General features: G+C 48.7%; 1 protein-coding gene across 1 annotated transcript in view; it reads right to left on the bottom strand.

Moving 5' to 3' along the window:
* Nucleotides 1–7,628, bottom strand: part of GALNT18 (polypeptide N-acetylgalactosaminyltransferase 18) — a 200,998-nt gene extending 193,370 nt beyond the window's left edge. Inside the window, exon 1 of the mRNA XM_011969938.1 lies at nt 7,580–7,628. Within this exon, the coding sequence (XP_011825328.1) occupies nt 7,580–7,628 (49 nt within the window). The remainder of the gene's footprint in view (nt 1–7,579) is intronic.
* Between the last annotated feature and the right edge of the window lie 8,027 nt (nt 7,629–15,655).

Here is a 15,655-nt window from a genome sequence, read left to right as displayed (position 1 = left end):
ATCCAGTCACTGCTCCACCACATACTGGCTACGTGACCATAGCACAGTCAACCTCCCAAGGCCCAAATTCTCCCACCTAGAATTCGGAGATGATAATACCCAATCACCCTCCAGAGATTGTGAGGATTCCATTAAATAAAGTGTATAAAGCATTTAGATCAGTTTATGTCTCAGAACAAGTGCACAGCCAATGGCAGTTAGGGTTATTATAGCAAGGGAGGGTTATTGAAATCTCTCTTTTATGGGAGCTAAAAGAGATCTTGCCAGGACATAGACTGATAGTCCAGGACTTTGGAATTAGTTCCCTGGGACAGGTCATCAGGTGAATCATTTGAGGTCAGAAATCAGAGAAATTGGACAGAGATGGCAAGCCCACTGGACAGGGCCTTCTATGCTCACAAATTCATGAGGGAAGTAAGAGATGGAGCCAGGAGCCTGGAATGAGACAGCGACCAGAAAAAACAGAAGCAGGTCAGGGACAGGAGAGACAGGCAGGAGAGGCAGGCTTGGGACACCTGCCCACATCCCGTCGTTGGCCTGTATGGAGCCAATGGGTGCATGGCGCACCTAGGTACAGGCTGGAGATGGGCAAGGGGTTAGCATTCTGAGGTCTTCCAGGCTGGAGAGCTTGGGGCTATCAACTGCCATCTCCACTCGTGATGCTCTCCTGAAAACCCATCTGGAAGAGAGGAGACTGCCTGGGAACAAAAGGGAGAGCCTTCCAAAACACAGGCTCCTCCTACCATGGAAGGGGTGCTCCAGTGGCAGGAAGCCTCCATCATCGGAAGCAGGCAGATGCCATCAAGAGTAGAAGGGGACTTAGCAAGCCCATAATCCTGAAAGCAGAGATGCCAGAAATCTCAGTGTGCGAGATGCAAAAAGATCTGTAAACGAACTCCCAGGTGCTGAACTCACTGGGTGCACATGCATAAGGTACCTCTCCAGGCCACGTCCTCTAAATGGGACACCCCTGTAACTCCTGGGATAACCATCAGAGCTAACACTTGCCGAGTGCTCACTCCTACCGTGAGCCAGAATTTTCTCTTATCAACTCATCTCACCCTATAGGGTAGGAATTGTTGTCATCTTCATTTTATATATAAAGAAAGTGAGGCACAGAGAGAATAAAAATCTTGCCCAGGTTCACACAGAAGGAAGTGCAGTAGCTGGATTTCAATCCTGGGAAGACTCTCCCCAGGCAGTGGTCCCCCAGCTATGCTATACAGCCTCTATATGGCAATGGGCTGCTAACGTATGTGAAGTACAAAGACAAACATGGCATACCATCTCGGTGACTGATTTTCCTTAAAAACGTAAAAGTAAAGTCAGAAAATTAAACAGATTAGGATATATTGAAGAATAAAATGCAAACTATGCAAACACCTCTAAGACACAGCATTGTCAGGATTGCAGCGGCCTGCACAAAGCTCCATCCCCGAACTTGCTCATTCTTCTCCCCTACTAGGCATGCTTGAAGGGTAGCACAAGCATTCATGATCTTGAAGGTCCTTGTTATCTCTAAAAAGATGTATGACTCATTCGTTTGGAATGGGGGGTAGTAAAAATCTAAATCAGTGAACCAACTGAATCATATAATATTTAAAAGAAATGTAGTTTTATTGCTCTCGAATACCTAAATGGATATTACCAAGTAAAATGAGATCAGTTAATGGAAAATTATGATCCAAAATTAGGTCTGCATTGCATAATAATATGTTATAAACATATTAAAGTCCTGGTGACACCACATGCTCCTACCTTGTCACTCAGTATGGGCAAGAATGATGACAAACTCAAAGCCAGTGAGTCCTGAAAGATGAGGTGGCGGGCCTACAACAGGAAAGATGTAATATTTGTTGGATTTCTGCCAAGAGTCAAGCACCACGATAGGTTATTTCCTTATCGAATGTTGCCTCTCTTCCTCCTCACTGGTGCAGCTCCACAGAGCAGGACCACATCTGACTTGATCCCTGCTGGACTGCCAGCTCCTAGCACAGTAACTGCTTCTTAAAAGGGACTCAATCAATCATTTCAAAATACATCAGTTAATAAGTAACCCATAGTGATTAGACATGATGAAACCAAAAGTGAAAAGGTTAAATGTCTAATCCAAGGCCACCCAGTGTGTCAGTGACATCGAATAAAGGCCTGGCTCCTCCAAACTCCACATTCTTTTCTCTACACCAGGAGTGGCAAACCATGGGCCAAGGGCCACCACTTGTTTTTGTAAATAAAGTTTTATTAGAATACAGTCACATCCACTTGTTAACATATTCTCTTTGGAGCTGAAGAGCAGAGTTGAGTATGTATGACAGAGATGATATAACCTGAGAATCTGAAAACACTATCTGATTCTTTAAAAAAAAAAAAAAAAAGTGTGCCACCTCTGAACCTTTCCCCAGCCCTGTCTGCCCTGTACCTTAGAGTTGACTCTCCTCAGGTTAGGAGGCCTTACCTCTCTGAACTCTATTCAATTTTTCTTTACTTCCAAAGAATTGGTTAAGAACACTGGCTGTGGAGTCAGAATCCTAGTGTTTATCCTCCAGCTCTACCATTTGCCAGTTTGGTCCACCTCACCGAGCCTCAGTTTCATCTTCTGGAAAATGGGGTTGAAAATAGCAGTGCCTTCCTCACGGAACATTTGTGAGGATAAATGAGATGGCCAGGTAAGGAGCCTGGCACAGTGCCTGGCACATAGTAAGCTCTCCATAAACATTGCTGAAGCCCCCACGAAGCCCACAGCCCTATCGGACCGCTGGAGTTCAGATGGGAAGGTGACCTTGCCAAGGTCTCCAGCTCTGGAAGATGCTGATGCCATCCAGCCCCACATGAAGGCTCTCCATGTCCACAGACAAGTGGTCTATGCTTAACCAGACCTAGACTCCACTCCTGTCTCCAGTGAGAAAGCAGGCCTATATGGTCATCCAGCAAAGGGGATCATCTTTGACATAAGGGGGATAGGCAAAGAGGCCTCGGAGAAGTGTCTGGGCTGGGTCCTCCACAGGGGTCCTGGGGTGTCTGGCACATCTGGTGATACTCAGACCCTCTGATGTCTGACATCTAGGGATGAGGCACCTTCCAGGAGTGGACTCCGGTGGAAGCCCCTGCAAAGATTCAGACCTACCTGGGTATGTCTGACCAACTGATGAGGCGACTTAAGAGAAGCACATCTCCAGGGACTGAGGACTCCCCAGGAGGGCCCATTCAAGGCAGAGATTGAGCAGGGCACAATGAACTCTGTGAGCTGCAAAGCCAGAGCGTGTGGAAGAGAGTATTTGGAGGATTCCGAGCACAACAGAGAGGCTGTTACTCACCCCCTGCCCTCACCCAGCCCTGAGTGCTTGTCTGGGCCCCGAGGAGAAATAGGATGAAAGGGAAAGTGAAGGGGCTGCTTCACCAGACAGCCACGCTTGGGGCCCAAGCAGTGCTTGAGTCAGGGAAGGTGGAAGGAAAGGAATGATGTGATTAGGGTAGGTTGGGGAGCCCCCAGTGGGGCCTGAGGAGACCCCCGGGCCAGGGGAAACATTACCATGCCCTGTCCTTCTCGATCAGAACCCTCCAAGGGCCTCCACCGCCTTCTTGTTAAACGCCTGCAAGGCCCAGCACTCACATCCCATCTCTGCCCCTGGGTTTCTCCTTTCCAGCCACACCGGCCACTCATCAGACTCACCAGGCACATCTCACTTGGGTGCCTCAGCTCCAGCATTTGCCTGCACATCCTTCTGGCCAGTTCCCTCAAGTCTATGTCTTTACTCAAAAGTCGCTTTCTCAGCAAGCCCTATCCTGAACATCCAGCCCTCTTCCCAGTTTTTACATATATAGTCTGTGATACAGTTTGGCTGTGTCCCCACCCAAATCTCATGTTGAATTGTAGCTCCCATAATTCCTATATGTTGTGGGACGGACCTGGCGGAGGTAATTGAATCATGGAGGTAGGTCTTTCCCATGCTGTTCTCATGATAGTGAATAAGCCTCAAGAGATCTGATGGTTTTATAAAGGGGAGCTTCCCTGCACACACTCTCTTCCCTGTCGCCATGTAAGACATGCTTTTGCTCCTCCTTCACCTTCCACCATGGTTGTGAGGCCTCCCCAGCTTTGTGGAACTGTGAGTTCATTAAGCCTCCTTTTCTTTATAAATTACCCAGTCTCACTTATGTCTTTTTCAGCAGCATGAGAACAGACTAATACAGTCTCCATTCATTTTGCTTGTTGTTTGTTTCCCTGACCGGAACATGGCTCTGTGAGGTCAGGGATTTGCTTTATTCTCTGTTGAGTCCCTCAGACTCCGAACAGCATCTGGCACCTAGTAGGTGCTCAACCAATACCAGTAAAATGAACGAATAGGGCATTAGCAGTGGGTCGTGGTGGGAGTCAGACAGCCCCCTGCCTACTAGAGATTCCCCAAAACTTTCAGAGGGAGTGGAAAGGGGACTGCAGTCCTGTGCCAGCAGGTAGGAGCACAAAGCCAGTGAAGGTATGGCCAGGGCAAATTCCAGCTGTGTGTGGTTAATTCCTCCCCAGTTCACTTAAGCAAATGATTGTGCACAGTTACACAGACTGACAGGGTACGCTTAAGAGCTTTTCAGGTAGTTCCACAAAATATGGTCAGTGGTAAGCAATTTCCACTGCTCTCCCAGGACTCCTCTGTAAATTTCTTATACTGGAGAATTACTGGGCTTCTCTCCCAAGCATCCAGAATAGGACTGTGCACGGAGTAATTACCCCGAAATATAGGGAGAAGGAAGATAAAGAGGGAGGCAGGGAGAGAAGGAGGCTGTGTCTTCTTCTTGCCCCTCTCTGTCTCTCTTTCAAATCTCACCAAGAAAGGCTCAGAATCAAAAAGACTCCACTAAAGGGTCCAAAAATCCCTCCTCCCAGAAACCCAGGCACAAAGGGCAATGAGGTGGAAAGACCCAGAGACTCTAGAAAACTGACCTAAGATGCCCTCAGGAAGTGTCCAGCTCAAACCACAGAGCACCAGAGAGCCGGGGAATCAGGCCAGGAGTTCTCATCCTTCCTTGAAACCCAGCCCGCGGTGTCCCCAGAGCTCTGGCAGACATGTTGATACCTGTCTTCCGTCCTGAGTCTCCTCAGTCTCCAAGGTGCTTGTTACAGAAATCCTCACCATCAAGCCCTGAGGGGAGGATTCCCTCCAGAGGACACTAATCACTCTACCCTTGAAGAGAAAGGTACAGTTGATGGGTCTGTGCAAAGCATGACATTTCTGACATTAACAGGCAAACAGGCTGACTCCTTCCTCATTGTTGACATTGAAATTCTCCCTGAGGGACCCAGCGAGCAGTCATTCCTGCTCATCCCCAGGGTGCAGGGAGCTGCAGCTTGGCCAGCCCTATTCAGAGAGGCTCCATGATGGCTGTGCTTTCCTTGTTTGCGGGGCCTTGGAACTCACTGTCAGCTTTGCTCACAAAGGGTGTTAGCCCCTTTTATCAGCTAAGCAATGAACATTTAAGCAAGTTTATTCTATGCCAAGCTTATTGCTTGGGTATTGAAATATTAAGATTACTCAGATGTGTTCCTATCCTCATATAGCATGCAACTTAGTGGGAAAAGCAAACACATAGAGAATGTAATCAATGCTCTGATCAAGGGTGTATAAGATGCCATTGGGTATCTGTAGATGAGGGGAAATGGGGCAGAGGGAAGGCTTCCTAAAGGAAAGGATGCTTGAAGTGAGGCGAAAGCGGGCAGAGGGAAGGCTTCCTAAAGGAAAGGATGCTTGAATTGAAGAATAAGTGTGATCCTCAAGCTCACTCCAGGGCAGTATACCCCAAAGTAGAGGCCAACAAGAACCAGGATGCAGAAGGAGGAAAGAGCAGTCTGTGGGGCTCAAGGCTGCTGGACAGGTGGCTGTACAGATCTGAAACCAAGAAGCCAGACCCAGAGCATCCAGAGCCTCAGCAGGCTGAGGGTAGCCCATGGAGGGGGGCAGGAAGAACCACAGTGAAGACTGCAAGACTGAAAGCCTTGGGATTAGCGTTATTATTTGGAAATAGTTTCTGAACCTACAAGCAAGCGTCCCAAAGTCCAGCATGGTAAGCATCACAAAAAGGTACTCTCTAAAGTGGCACTGGGTGCAGTGACTCATGCCTGTAAACCTGGCACTTTGGGAGGCCAAGGTGGGCATATTGCTTGAGCCCAGGAGTTTAAGATCAGCCTGGGTAACATGCAGAAACCCCATCTCTACTAAAGATACAAAAATTAGCCGAGCATGGTGGTGTACGCCTGTAGCCCCAGCTACTCAGGAGGTTGAGGCAGGAGGATCACTTGAGCCCAGGAGGTCGAGGCTGCAGTGAGCTTTGTCGCTGCACTCCAGCCTAACAGAGCAAGACCCTGTCTCAAACAACGCAAACAAACCACAGAATGGCAAGTGCATTATTTGGGGTCCAACTGGAGGCTGATCTTGGGTGTCTGCTCTAAAAGCTTTATCCCTGGAGCTGATTCCCTAGTCCAGTGTACCCCAATTCCACTGCACTGCCCCTACCTCTCCTAGAATGTATGTTTAATCAATGCCATCATAGATGAGAGAAAACTGCAGCTGGAGATGTTAAGGGGCTTATCCTGAGCTCACAGCCCTGACCACAGCCCTACCTGCAAATTAATGCACCAAGATGTGTTGTCTGACTTGAGGACTGGAGAAACTTTAGTCTCCAGGAGGCTATTCACTTGGTCTGTGCTGGTTCATACTAGTTGTTAAACTATTGAAATACCTTCCTAGCGGTAGCAAATAGCTGCTGCCTAGAATACCTCTGGGGCCCGCCTGCAACCCCAGGTGCTCTGGCCCTTTTCTTGGAACGCTCCAGTTCTTTTCACCAATCGGCAACTCAAAGACCCAGCCAAGAGCCCTAGGACCCTGCTCTAGGCGGTGTTGAGCATTCCTGTCAATTGGTTAGTACTGTCCCTTGCCAGTTGTGTGCCAAGTATATTTTGACTACCACTTGCTTGAGTCCTTCCTAGGTGGGCCCCTGTGAATGAGAGTGATGGGTTTCTGGAGACCCACTCACTCAGGTCATTTGCTTCCCCCACGGTCATGCCCAGTCCTTATTGTGCATGACCCGTTCTTCATAAAGTTCTACCAACGATCACATAGGGCACCTGGGAAATGCCATAATGTGGTCTCAGTGATATGCCCACAGTGCCTGACACACAGCCCATTGATAAGAGTGGAGCTTACAGATACATCCTGGCAGGTCCATGCTAATTCACGGAGACAGGTGGGAAGTGGGGCAGGAAAGAGCTTGCAAAGCTTTGAGCAATGAATGCAACAAAAGCCACAGCTCTGAGTGTTGTGCATGGGGTAATTGGCCAAGCAAGAGGAGCACATCTGGAGGCCCTGCCAAGGCTTTTGAGGTTCCTGAAGCCACTGATGCTGAAAGTAGGAATTCCTGCATGAAGAGTTCTGCTTCAGCGGGCAGCCCAAACAAAGTGCTGGCCCCACTGGCTCGTGCTCCAAGACTGTAGTGGTACTGAGATTGCACAATGGAATGGAGAGGAAATGGGCTTCAGAGTGAAAGTGGTATTGTAATGCTGCCCAGCCCTGTCTAGGCTGGACTGCCTCACCTTCTAGGACCAGATCCCTGGAGATCCGCTTCTGCTGAAGCTGAGTCATTTTGCCAGCTCTTGCCATTGCTGGAGATAGAAATTCTGAGGAGCCGGTGGCTTTTTGGAGGAACTGCAGGAGAGGCTGTAGCCCAGACCTCTTCCTAGGCAAGAATCTAGTACTCATATCTGCTCCTTAGATTGGAGAACAAGGGAATCGGAGGAGTCAAATGGCATGGTTGCTGCTGGAGGTCAAAGTGGTTTAGGGCTCCCACCTCAAGGTTGGGCCACAGGAATGGTCAAGTCCTGCCGAGGGGTCAGACAGAGCCACCCAGGACGCAGCTCACCTGGCTGAGGACCCCTGGCCTGCTGCCCAAGCTGGTCTGTGCACTCTCTGGAAGCAGCAGCTCTGCTTCTTGTCCCTCGGTTGGAGCACCTTTAGGGAGGTGTTCCCAGGAAACCACTGGAGCCTTCTTGTTTCTTGTGGTTTACTCTGTTTACTGTGTGTCCCTCTTTCAGGGAGAGGGGATTGCTGAGAAGGCTTTGAGGGGGGGTGGGGAGGGGGGGCTAGCTTTTGCCCTGCAGCCAGTTCTGTAGCCACTGCTATTTCTGTTTCCGCCCTCAGGCCATGCTCATAGCAAAGCTCTGGTTGTTTGGTGATGAGATCTAGAACCCAGTGAAAGGAGGCAGGAGAAACTAGGACAGGCAGGTTGGGGTGCCAGGTATCTGCCTGCCGTGGGCCCCGAGACCCTCTGTGTCTGAAGTGCACTTGGGGTGCAGACCCAGATGGTCCTGTCTCCTGGTCCTCCTCCCAGAGTGTACTGGGGACCCCTTCTCTCCCCACTTCTGGGTCTGCTATTCCCTCCCTTTAGGAAAGACCCAGAGTCCCTTCAAGCCTTCGCTTTCTTCACTTGCGAGATGAAAACAGACTGTCAGGCTGCTATAAACAGTCACTGTGAAGTCGGCTTTGGGAAAGATGAAGGCTAAGCATCAAATAATGCAGCAAGCATTGCTGAATATCCCAGATAAGAATTCATAAAGAATGTTTTCCTTTTTTTCCACTCCTTACTTTAAAAACAGCTTTATTGAGGTATAATTTATATACCATAAAACTCACCCATTTTAAATGTACAATTCAATGATTTTTCAAAAAACTTTTCTTCCACTCCTGCAGTACCTTGTTGCATGCTTTATTTTGGGTTAAAAAGAAGAGGGCTAATTGAATGTTCAGAAATGTACATTTCTCATGTCGGCTTTCAGTAAACTCCTGCCCGCTGACTTCCAATGGTGAGAAGTCACCATTATTCCCACTAAAGAGCTTGATGCTTGGGCCTTGCCCGAGAAGCCCAGACCATGCTTGCAGAGCATTAAAGCCCAGTTCACCCGAGCACTGCTAATGAGGGCAGGACTCACACCGCCACACAGAGGGGTCACATCACAAACAGCCGGAACAGCAGCGTTCAGCCTCGGCTGCCTTCAGCTTGCCATCTGCTGTGTCGCCTTCAGAGCCGGCGGACCTGCCCTCCCCCGTCTTCCAAACACTCAGCCTTGAGATCCAAATCGCAGCCTTTGTGCCTGGTCCCAGCCAAAGCCAGGCACTGAGACCTGTGGAAAGCCGGCTGGTCTGGGAGACAGGAAGCCTCAGCCTACCCTCATCTCCAACACTGGGCAAATCCCCAGCTCCCTGGGCCCTGTTTCTCTTCTGTAAGGTGGAGCCAGTGTTTGTGTTTTACTTGAGAGAGAAGGGGCACTTTGGCATATCATAGCGGTACTCTTCTTAGATCCAGCAAAGCAAGATGTTATGCCTCTGCTTGTGATTAGGCTCCCAAAGGACAATTTTCAGATTTTTGAAAGCATCCTTTAATATGTCAAGCGGCCGAATAATGGTAAGTAAATGCACTATTCTGTTGAGTGGAGGGCTTCCCTTCTTCTCTGTTTCTAGAGTTGCATTCAAACATGAGCCAAAGGTCTTTTGCCAATGGCCCCCACAATTAGGTTTCTCTCCCTGGAATCCTCAGAGCTGCCAAAAGAACAAAGTGGAATCTGACAGCAAAGAGCTTGGAACTAATCAGGAGGAAGGAGCCCTGACAGTCTCAGGTCCAACACTATTAAAATCCTCTGCACGGGGACGTTATTCAGCATGGCAAAGGCAAATCCAGGATGGCTTCCTCTGGCACCTGAACAGTGTTGCAGGGAAGAAGAGAGGCTTCTTCAGGATGCCTCAGCCCAAAGTAGGGTGGGGTCTGCCATCCAGAGAGATGCCCCACTGCAAGGTCGAGTGTAGACTCCATTAGGGGCTGAGCCCACCAGACTGAGGAGCTCTGGAGGCAGCTCTGCCCTAGATTGGCTATGTGACCCTCATCAAGCTCTTAAACCTCTCTGAAGCTCAGCTTGCTCATGTGTTGAATGGGGATAATAATTTCTATGTCTAAGCTTGTTGCAAAGATTAAGTGAGATGATGGACACCAGGAAAGTGCGTAGCAAACCATCAGATATGTGGTAAAGTGTATTAATAGTTTCCTATGGCACTGTAGCAAACAACCACAAACTTAGTAGCTTGACAATGCAAATGTACTATCTTACAGTTGTGAAAGTAAGAAGTCTGATGGGGTCTCATCGTGCTAAAATCGAGGTGTTGGGAGGACCATGCTCCTTTCTGGAAGCTCTGGGGGAGAAATTCTGTTTCCATGCCCTTCCCAGTTTCCAGAGGCTACCTGCATCCCTTGGCTCATGGCCCCTTCCTCCATCTTCAAAGTCCACCACAGTGGGCCAAGTCCATCCCACATTGCAGCACTCTGATCTTCTCTTCAGCCCCCTCTGCCACATTCAAGGACCCCTATGATTGCATTAGGCCCACCTGGGCAATCCAGGCTACTCTCCGTCTTTAAAAGTCAGCTGAATTCACAACCTTAATTCCATATGCAACCTTAGTTCCCTTTTGCCATGTAAGGTAACATATTCACAGGTTCCAGGGATTAGGATGTGTATATCTTTGGGGAACCATTATTCTGCTGCCATAGCAAGAGTCCAATCATCGTGTGGCTTTTCCCATCTATTAAAAAGAGATTCTAATACTTCATTCACAGGGTTATAGTGAGGCAAAATACCAATAGCTAACATTTGTAAAAAGCCTACCATGTCCAACACTACTCTGAGCAAAATGGTTCTGTCCACCCCAACACTCACTGAGTGAGAACATACCCTGTACAATCTGGACGGGGCTGTCATCCAGGTTCTCCAAAGGTGCAGCGCACCTGAGGGCTGCAGGTGGCCATGAGCTGTGGAGGGCCCTTATCTCTGCCTACTCCTCCCTGACTTTGAAGGCCTTTTGGCCTTTCCTCCCTCATGCACTCACTAATGAGGAAGAAAGGAGAGCCCTAGATGGTGCAAGGCAGGGACTGAGGCAGTCGCCCTCCTGCTTCCCTGTTTCTTCCTGATCCACACAGACGGAACCATTACAGTGTCCAACTGGCTTCCTGCTACTGTTCTTTGGACTTAGGTGTTGGTATCTGGCTACTCTAAGTGTGGCTTTCAAAACTCCCTAAAGTGACAGTTCTATCAGTAGTTTGTTGTTGCTTTCATTCGGGGAGGGGGATACAGAACTCTCTGAGAAAAAATGTTAAAATTGTTTTTCTTTATAAACTACCCAGTCTCAAGTATTCTTTTATAGCAATGCAAAACGGATTAAGACAGCCAGGGATAGAGGAATTTGGCCGTGCACCCTGGGAGCTACTGGCAAGAGTTAGGGAAGGCAACTCCAGCTACGTGGGCTAGACTCAGGAAGGGTGGTGGGTGCCAGCAAAAGACCAGAGTCAGTCCAGTCTGGGCTGACATGGCAGGCAAAGGACAGGAAGACATCTGACTCTGCAAGCTTAGTCCAGATATTACAGGATGATCTCTCTCAGTCAGAAAAATCCTACTCCACTCCTGACGGGCTGGCGCTGCTGTGTCTTTCTTCCCCTGCAAGGGGGACTTCTGGGCCTGGGTGTGTCTGAGTGCGCAGCTGGGATGACTGGTGCAGGTAGGAGCAGCAGGGCTCGGCGTGTGCACACACACTCACAGAAGTGGAAATAGCCTTGATTAGAAACTATGCAGAATGAAAGCTGCTATTAAAGGGTCAAGTTTTTACACTCAATGCCAACTATATAAAGTACATGTAAAAAAACTCATTTTAGACAGTGACAAATGTCTGTATCTTAGGAACCAGAATTTATATGTGCCATTACTTGCTACTTTAAAACAATCCTTTAAAGCTAGAATTCTGCCTAGGAGAGATATAATAAACTCTGAAACACATACCATTATCCCCCTCCCCCACCTGCCACCGAGCTGACAGCCTGGAGCTGACACCCGGACTTCTAAATATACACTACACTGTTCACACATAAAACAGTGTTCCCAGTGTTTCCACACATCAATCTACTGGAATGAACAAGCCAGACCAACCCTGCTAATGTTAAAGAGGCATGCTCCCCTGACACAGACACGCAGATGGGAACAGCTGGGCTGGACAGAGAGAAATCAGTGTGGCCCTTTGCCAGTAGGACAGCCTGTAGCCCAGAACAATGCCAGACGCCTGCTGCAGCCGTGACTCCTTTCAAGGCCCTGCTGCAAGAGTCCTTGCTTTGGGAAACCTGCAGCCTGAATGAAGCTGCAAAAATCGCGTGTGCCTTTCTTGTGTAATATTACTCTATCACGTGCTCCCCTGTCTCAAACAGCCTCTCCCAGGAAGCCTGCCTGTTTCCAGTTTCTTTCTTCTGGTCTTAATGGGAAGCGGGGTGCTGTAGGAATAGCAGCAAGCATCAGACTTCACCCAGAGGGCAGTTAGATTACAGATCATGGGGTCCCACCCCAGAGTTTCTCATTCAGCAGTCTGAGGGGAGGTCTGAGACTGTGCATTTCTAGCAAGTTATGAGAGGATGCTAAGTCTGCTGGTCCACGGTCCCCACTCTGAGAATCACAGCTGTAGAGGAGGGGCTTCCTGGTCTTGGCTCTCAGTACATTCAGTGTGTGGCTGTGGCAAAGAAGTCTTTCCTTTTTTTTTTTTTTTTTTTTGCGATGGAGTCTTGCTCTGTCACCCAGGCTAGAGTGCAGTGGCATGATCTCAGCTCACTGCAACCTCCACTTCCTGGATCCAAGTGATCCTCCCACTTCAGCCTCCCTAGTAGCTGGGATTACCAGGCTCCTGCCACTATACTCAGATAATCTTTTTATTTTTTTAATTTTTATTTTTTTAGTAGTGGTGGGGTTTCACCACATTGGCTAGGCTGGTCTCAAACTCTTGACCTCAAGTGATCCACCCGCCTTAGCCTCCCAAAGTGCTGGGATTACAAGCACGAGCCATCGCACCTGGCCCTTCTTTTTCTTTAGGCTGTCCTTTTCTTATCAGTAAACACAAGGTGATCTCTAAGATCCCTTCATGCCCTAAAATGTCACAATTCTAAGGTGGCTCAGATCACTGATTGTGGCTTACACAGGGCCTGGTGGCTTTCACTCAGAAGCAGAATGTTCAGTGGAACCCTTAGGCCTCTAGTTCAGATCCAGAGAGGTTAAATGCCTCACCTGAAGTCACACAGCCAGGCAGCAGCTGATTCTAGGACTGGGAAGTAAAAAAGGGTCCTGATGCCCTCATTCCTGCTCAGTGCTCCCTCCACCACCCAGGAGGGGTCCTGCAAAATGACTTTGGGGAAAGGCAACCTGCTCGAAGAACAAGTATTTGGGATATCAGCCAAACCCCAGAGCCTGAGCCCTGGGCACACCAGCAAACCTCCTCTCTCAGACACCCTTACCTGTGTTGGTGCCTGGGTCTAGATGTACAGCATGCACCTGCCCCTACAGGACAGGCAGGTGGGAGGGTAAGCAGTGCTCTGCAGTGTGGAGAGAGAGCATATCAATCACAAGACCCTGGAACTATTAGTCCAGGCTCCCACAAGAGAACAGGGTTCCTGTTTCCCTCAGTTATCACTGGCTGTATCCTCACATATGGACATACACACTCAGACAGACAGATGCACACACACACACAGAGACAGAGAGAGAGAGAGAGAGAGAGAGAGAGAGAGAGAGTTCCAGAAGCCCACAGCAGCCTACAAAAGCTCATCCTGAAAACAGATTCTTCTAGCCCCAAGTGGTTGCTCACTGCATGTAGCAAGAGCATTAAAAATGTGTCATTTCAAAGATGAGAAAAGAACACTTGTAAAAACAAACTTGCAAGAAGAAATATTATTCAGTTAACTAGCCCACATCTGATTCTTTAAATGCAGTGTACGGTGCAGAAGGATAAATACGAGCCAGGGCCCCGGCGAGTTTGAGGTCTGCTCATACGCCCCTGGGAGCCCCAGCTGTGGTGGCCCCAGGGCTGAGCGTGCCATCACTCCCAGCAGCTGTCGGCTCACTGGACATCTTTTCATTACTGTCCTAAGTCATAAATCTCTCACCCCCAGCAGTCACAGCTGTATTTCATCAGGGAGAAGTGGATTTGTCCTTCGAAAAAAGTGAACAAACAGGCCCTCCCAACCCCAGGCCCGGCAGGATCGGGAAAGGCTTTGAATCCACGTCAAAGAAGTCATCAAAGGAAATAGGCCATTTTCAAACAAAATCCATTTCTTGAGCATGACGGTAAAAATATTTATCACATGAAAGATGTGAAACCTTTATGATGTCTCGACGCTCTGTATTATGAATGCAGTATGTGTACGGTGGAATGTTGCAAAAACCGTCATGCTCATGATTTTGAAAGGGGGAAAAATTAGTCCTTTCCATCTGGCAAATTCTTAATTTACCAACCCAGTCGTGCTCTGTGAGCACCTGAGGCAGAGGAAGGAGGCAGTCCCGGCCTGCAGCCAGACAAAATAAGCAGAGGTTTTGGACAAAGAAACTCTGCACGTCCAAGATGTAGTGAATGGGGTCCCAGGCTTATCTATCTCTGTTAGCCATGGGCTTTGAAAGCATCCACACTGATAGCTCCTGTACAAGGTCAGGCAAGGCTTCTTCAGTGGGTCCCAGGATTTTCCACAAAGTCTAAACGTTATTCCATAATCGTGAGTTTTTGCTCCACAAATGGATTTTTAAAGTGAACAAAAAAGCCTATGCCCAGAAAGGATCTTGAGAGGCCAAGCCAGCCTTCCCGGGAGACTCGAGGTCTCCTAGGCTCAGATCTAAGGAGGACTCTGCTCAGAGGCCCTGCAGTTCTGAAGTTCCTCCTCCACACCATGCCTCAAAGTTAGTGGACACCCAGCGAGCGGGCACCCTGATGCATAGTCTCTCTTGGCCCCATGAACATCTCCTCTGCAGGAAGGAGGCATGGGCCCAGAGCTAATGCCCTTTTCTCCTGGTTGGTGGCTCAGAAAGAAGCTCCCTCGTGGGCCCTGGTGCACTGAGGAAGACACATTGGCTTGTCCTACTTTTTTCTGGGTACCCACAGAGAAGTGAAAATTAAAGTCTGTGAATTTGGCATTATAAATGAAATGAAATTCATTTATTCGATTAATATGCATCAAGATACAGCTGTGAAGAGAGCAGCATAGCCTAGCAGTGAAGTGCAAACCCTCTGAGTCACACTGCCTGAGTTTGGAGCTTGGCGTCACTACTCACTAGCTGTGTGACCCTGTACAAGTCACTTAACTTCTCTGTGCCTCCGTTTACTAATGTGGAAAATTGGGGATAATCATATTACCTACTTCCTTGTGGGGTTATTATGAGGACTGAATAAGTTAGTAACAGAGCCTTTCACATTCTATGGGCAACATAGCTGTTGTTACTATTTTTGTTACTGGTCAGGTGCTAGGCTGGGAGCTGGGGATGGAATTACGGGCAGTAGGGGGTTGTTGGGAATGGCTGCTCATTATTTCTTGTCTTCCCCACTAGCTTCAAGTACACAGAGTACACAGAGTAACTTAGAACACAAGGCAACTTCTCTATCCTTATCCCACGGGGACCCTGGGCGAGGTGCCTTAGGATACCTGAGGAAGGTCTGTTGCCGGATCCTCAACCCCATTCCTGCTGAGGTTAGGGGAGGAAGGGATGTCAAGGAGGTCACATTGGCCCCGGGAGCTGAATGCCACAGTGGGAGGGTCTCTGTATTTAGATTGATTTCCC

This window comes from Mandrillus leucophaeus, unplaced genomic scaffold (assembly GCF_000951045.1).
Source record: "Mandrillus leucophaeus isolate KB7577 unplaced genomic scaffold, Mleu.le_1.0 Scaffold920, whole genome shotgun sequence".
NCBI lineage: Eukaryota > Metazoa > Chordata > Mammalia > Primates > Cercopithecidae > Mandrillus > Mandrillus leucophaeus.
This window is presented reverse-complemented; position numbering and strand designations above follow the sequence as displayed.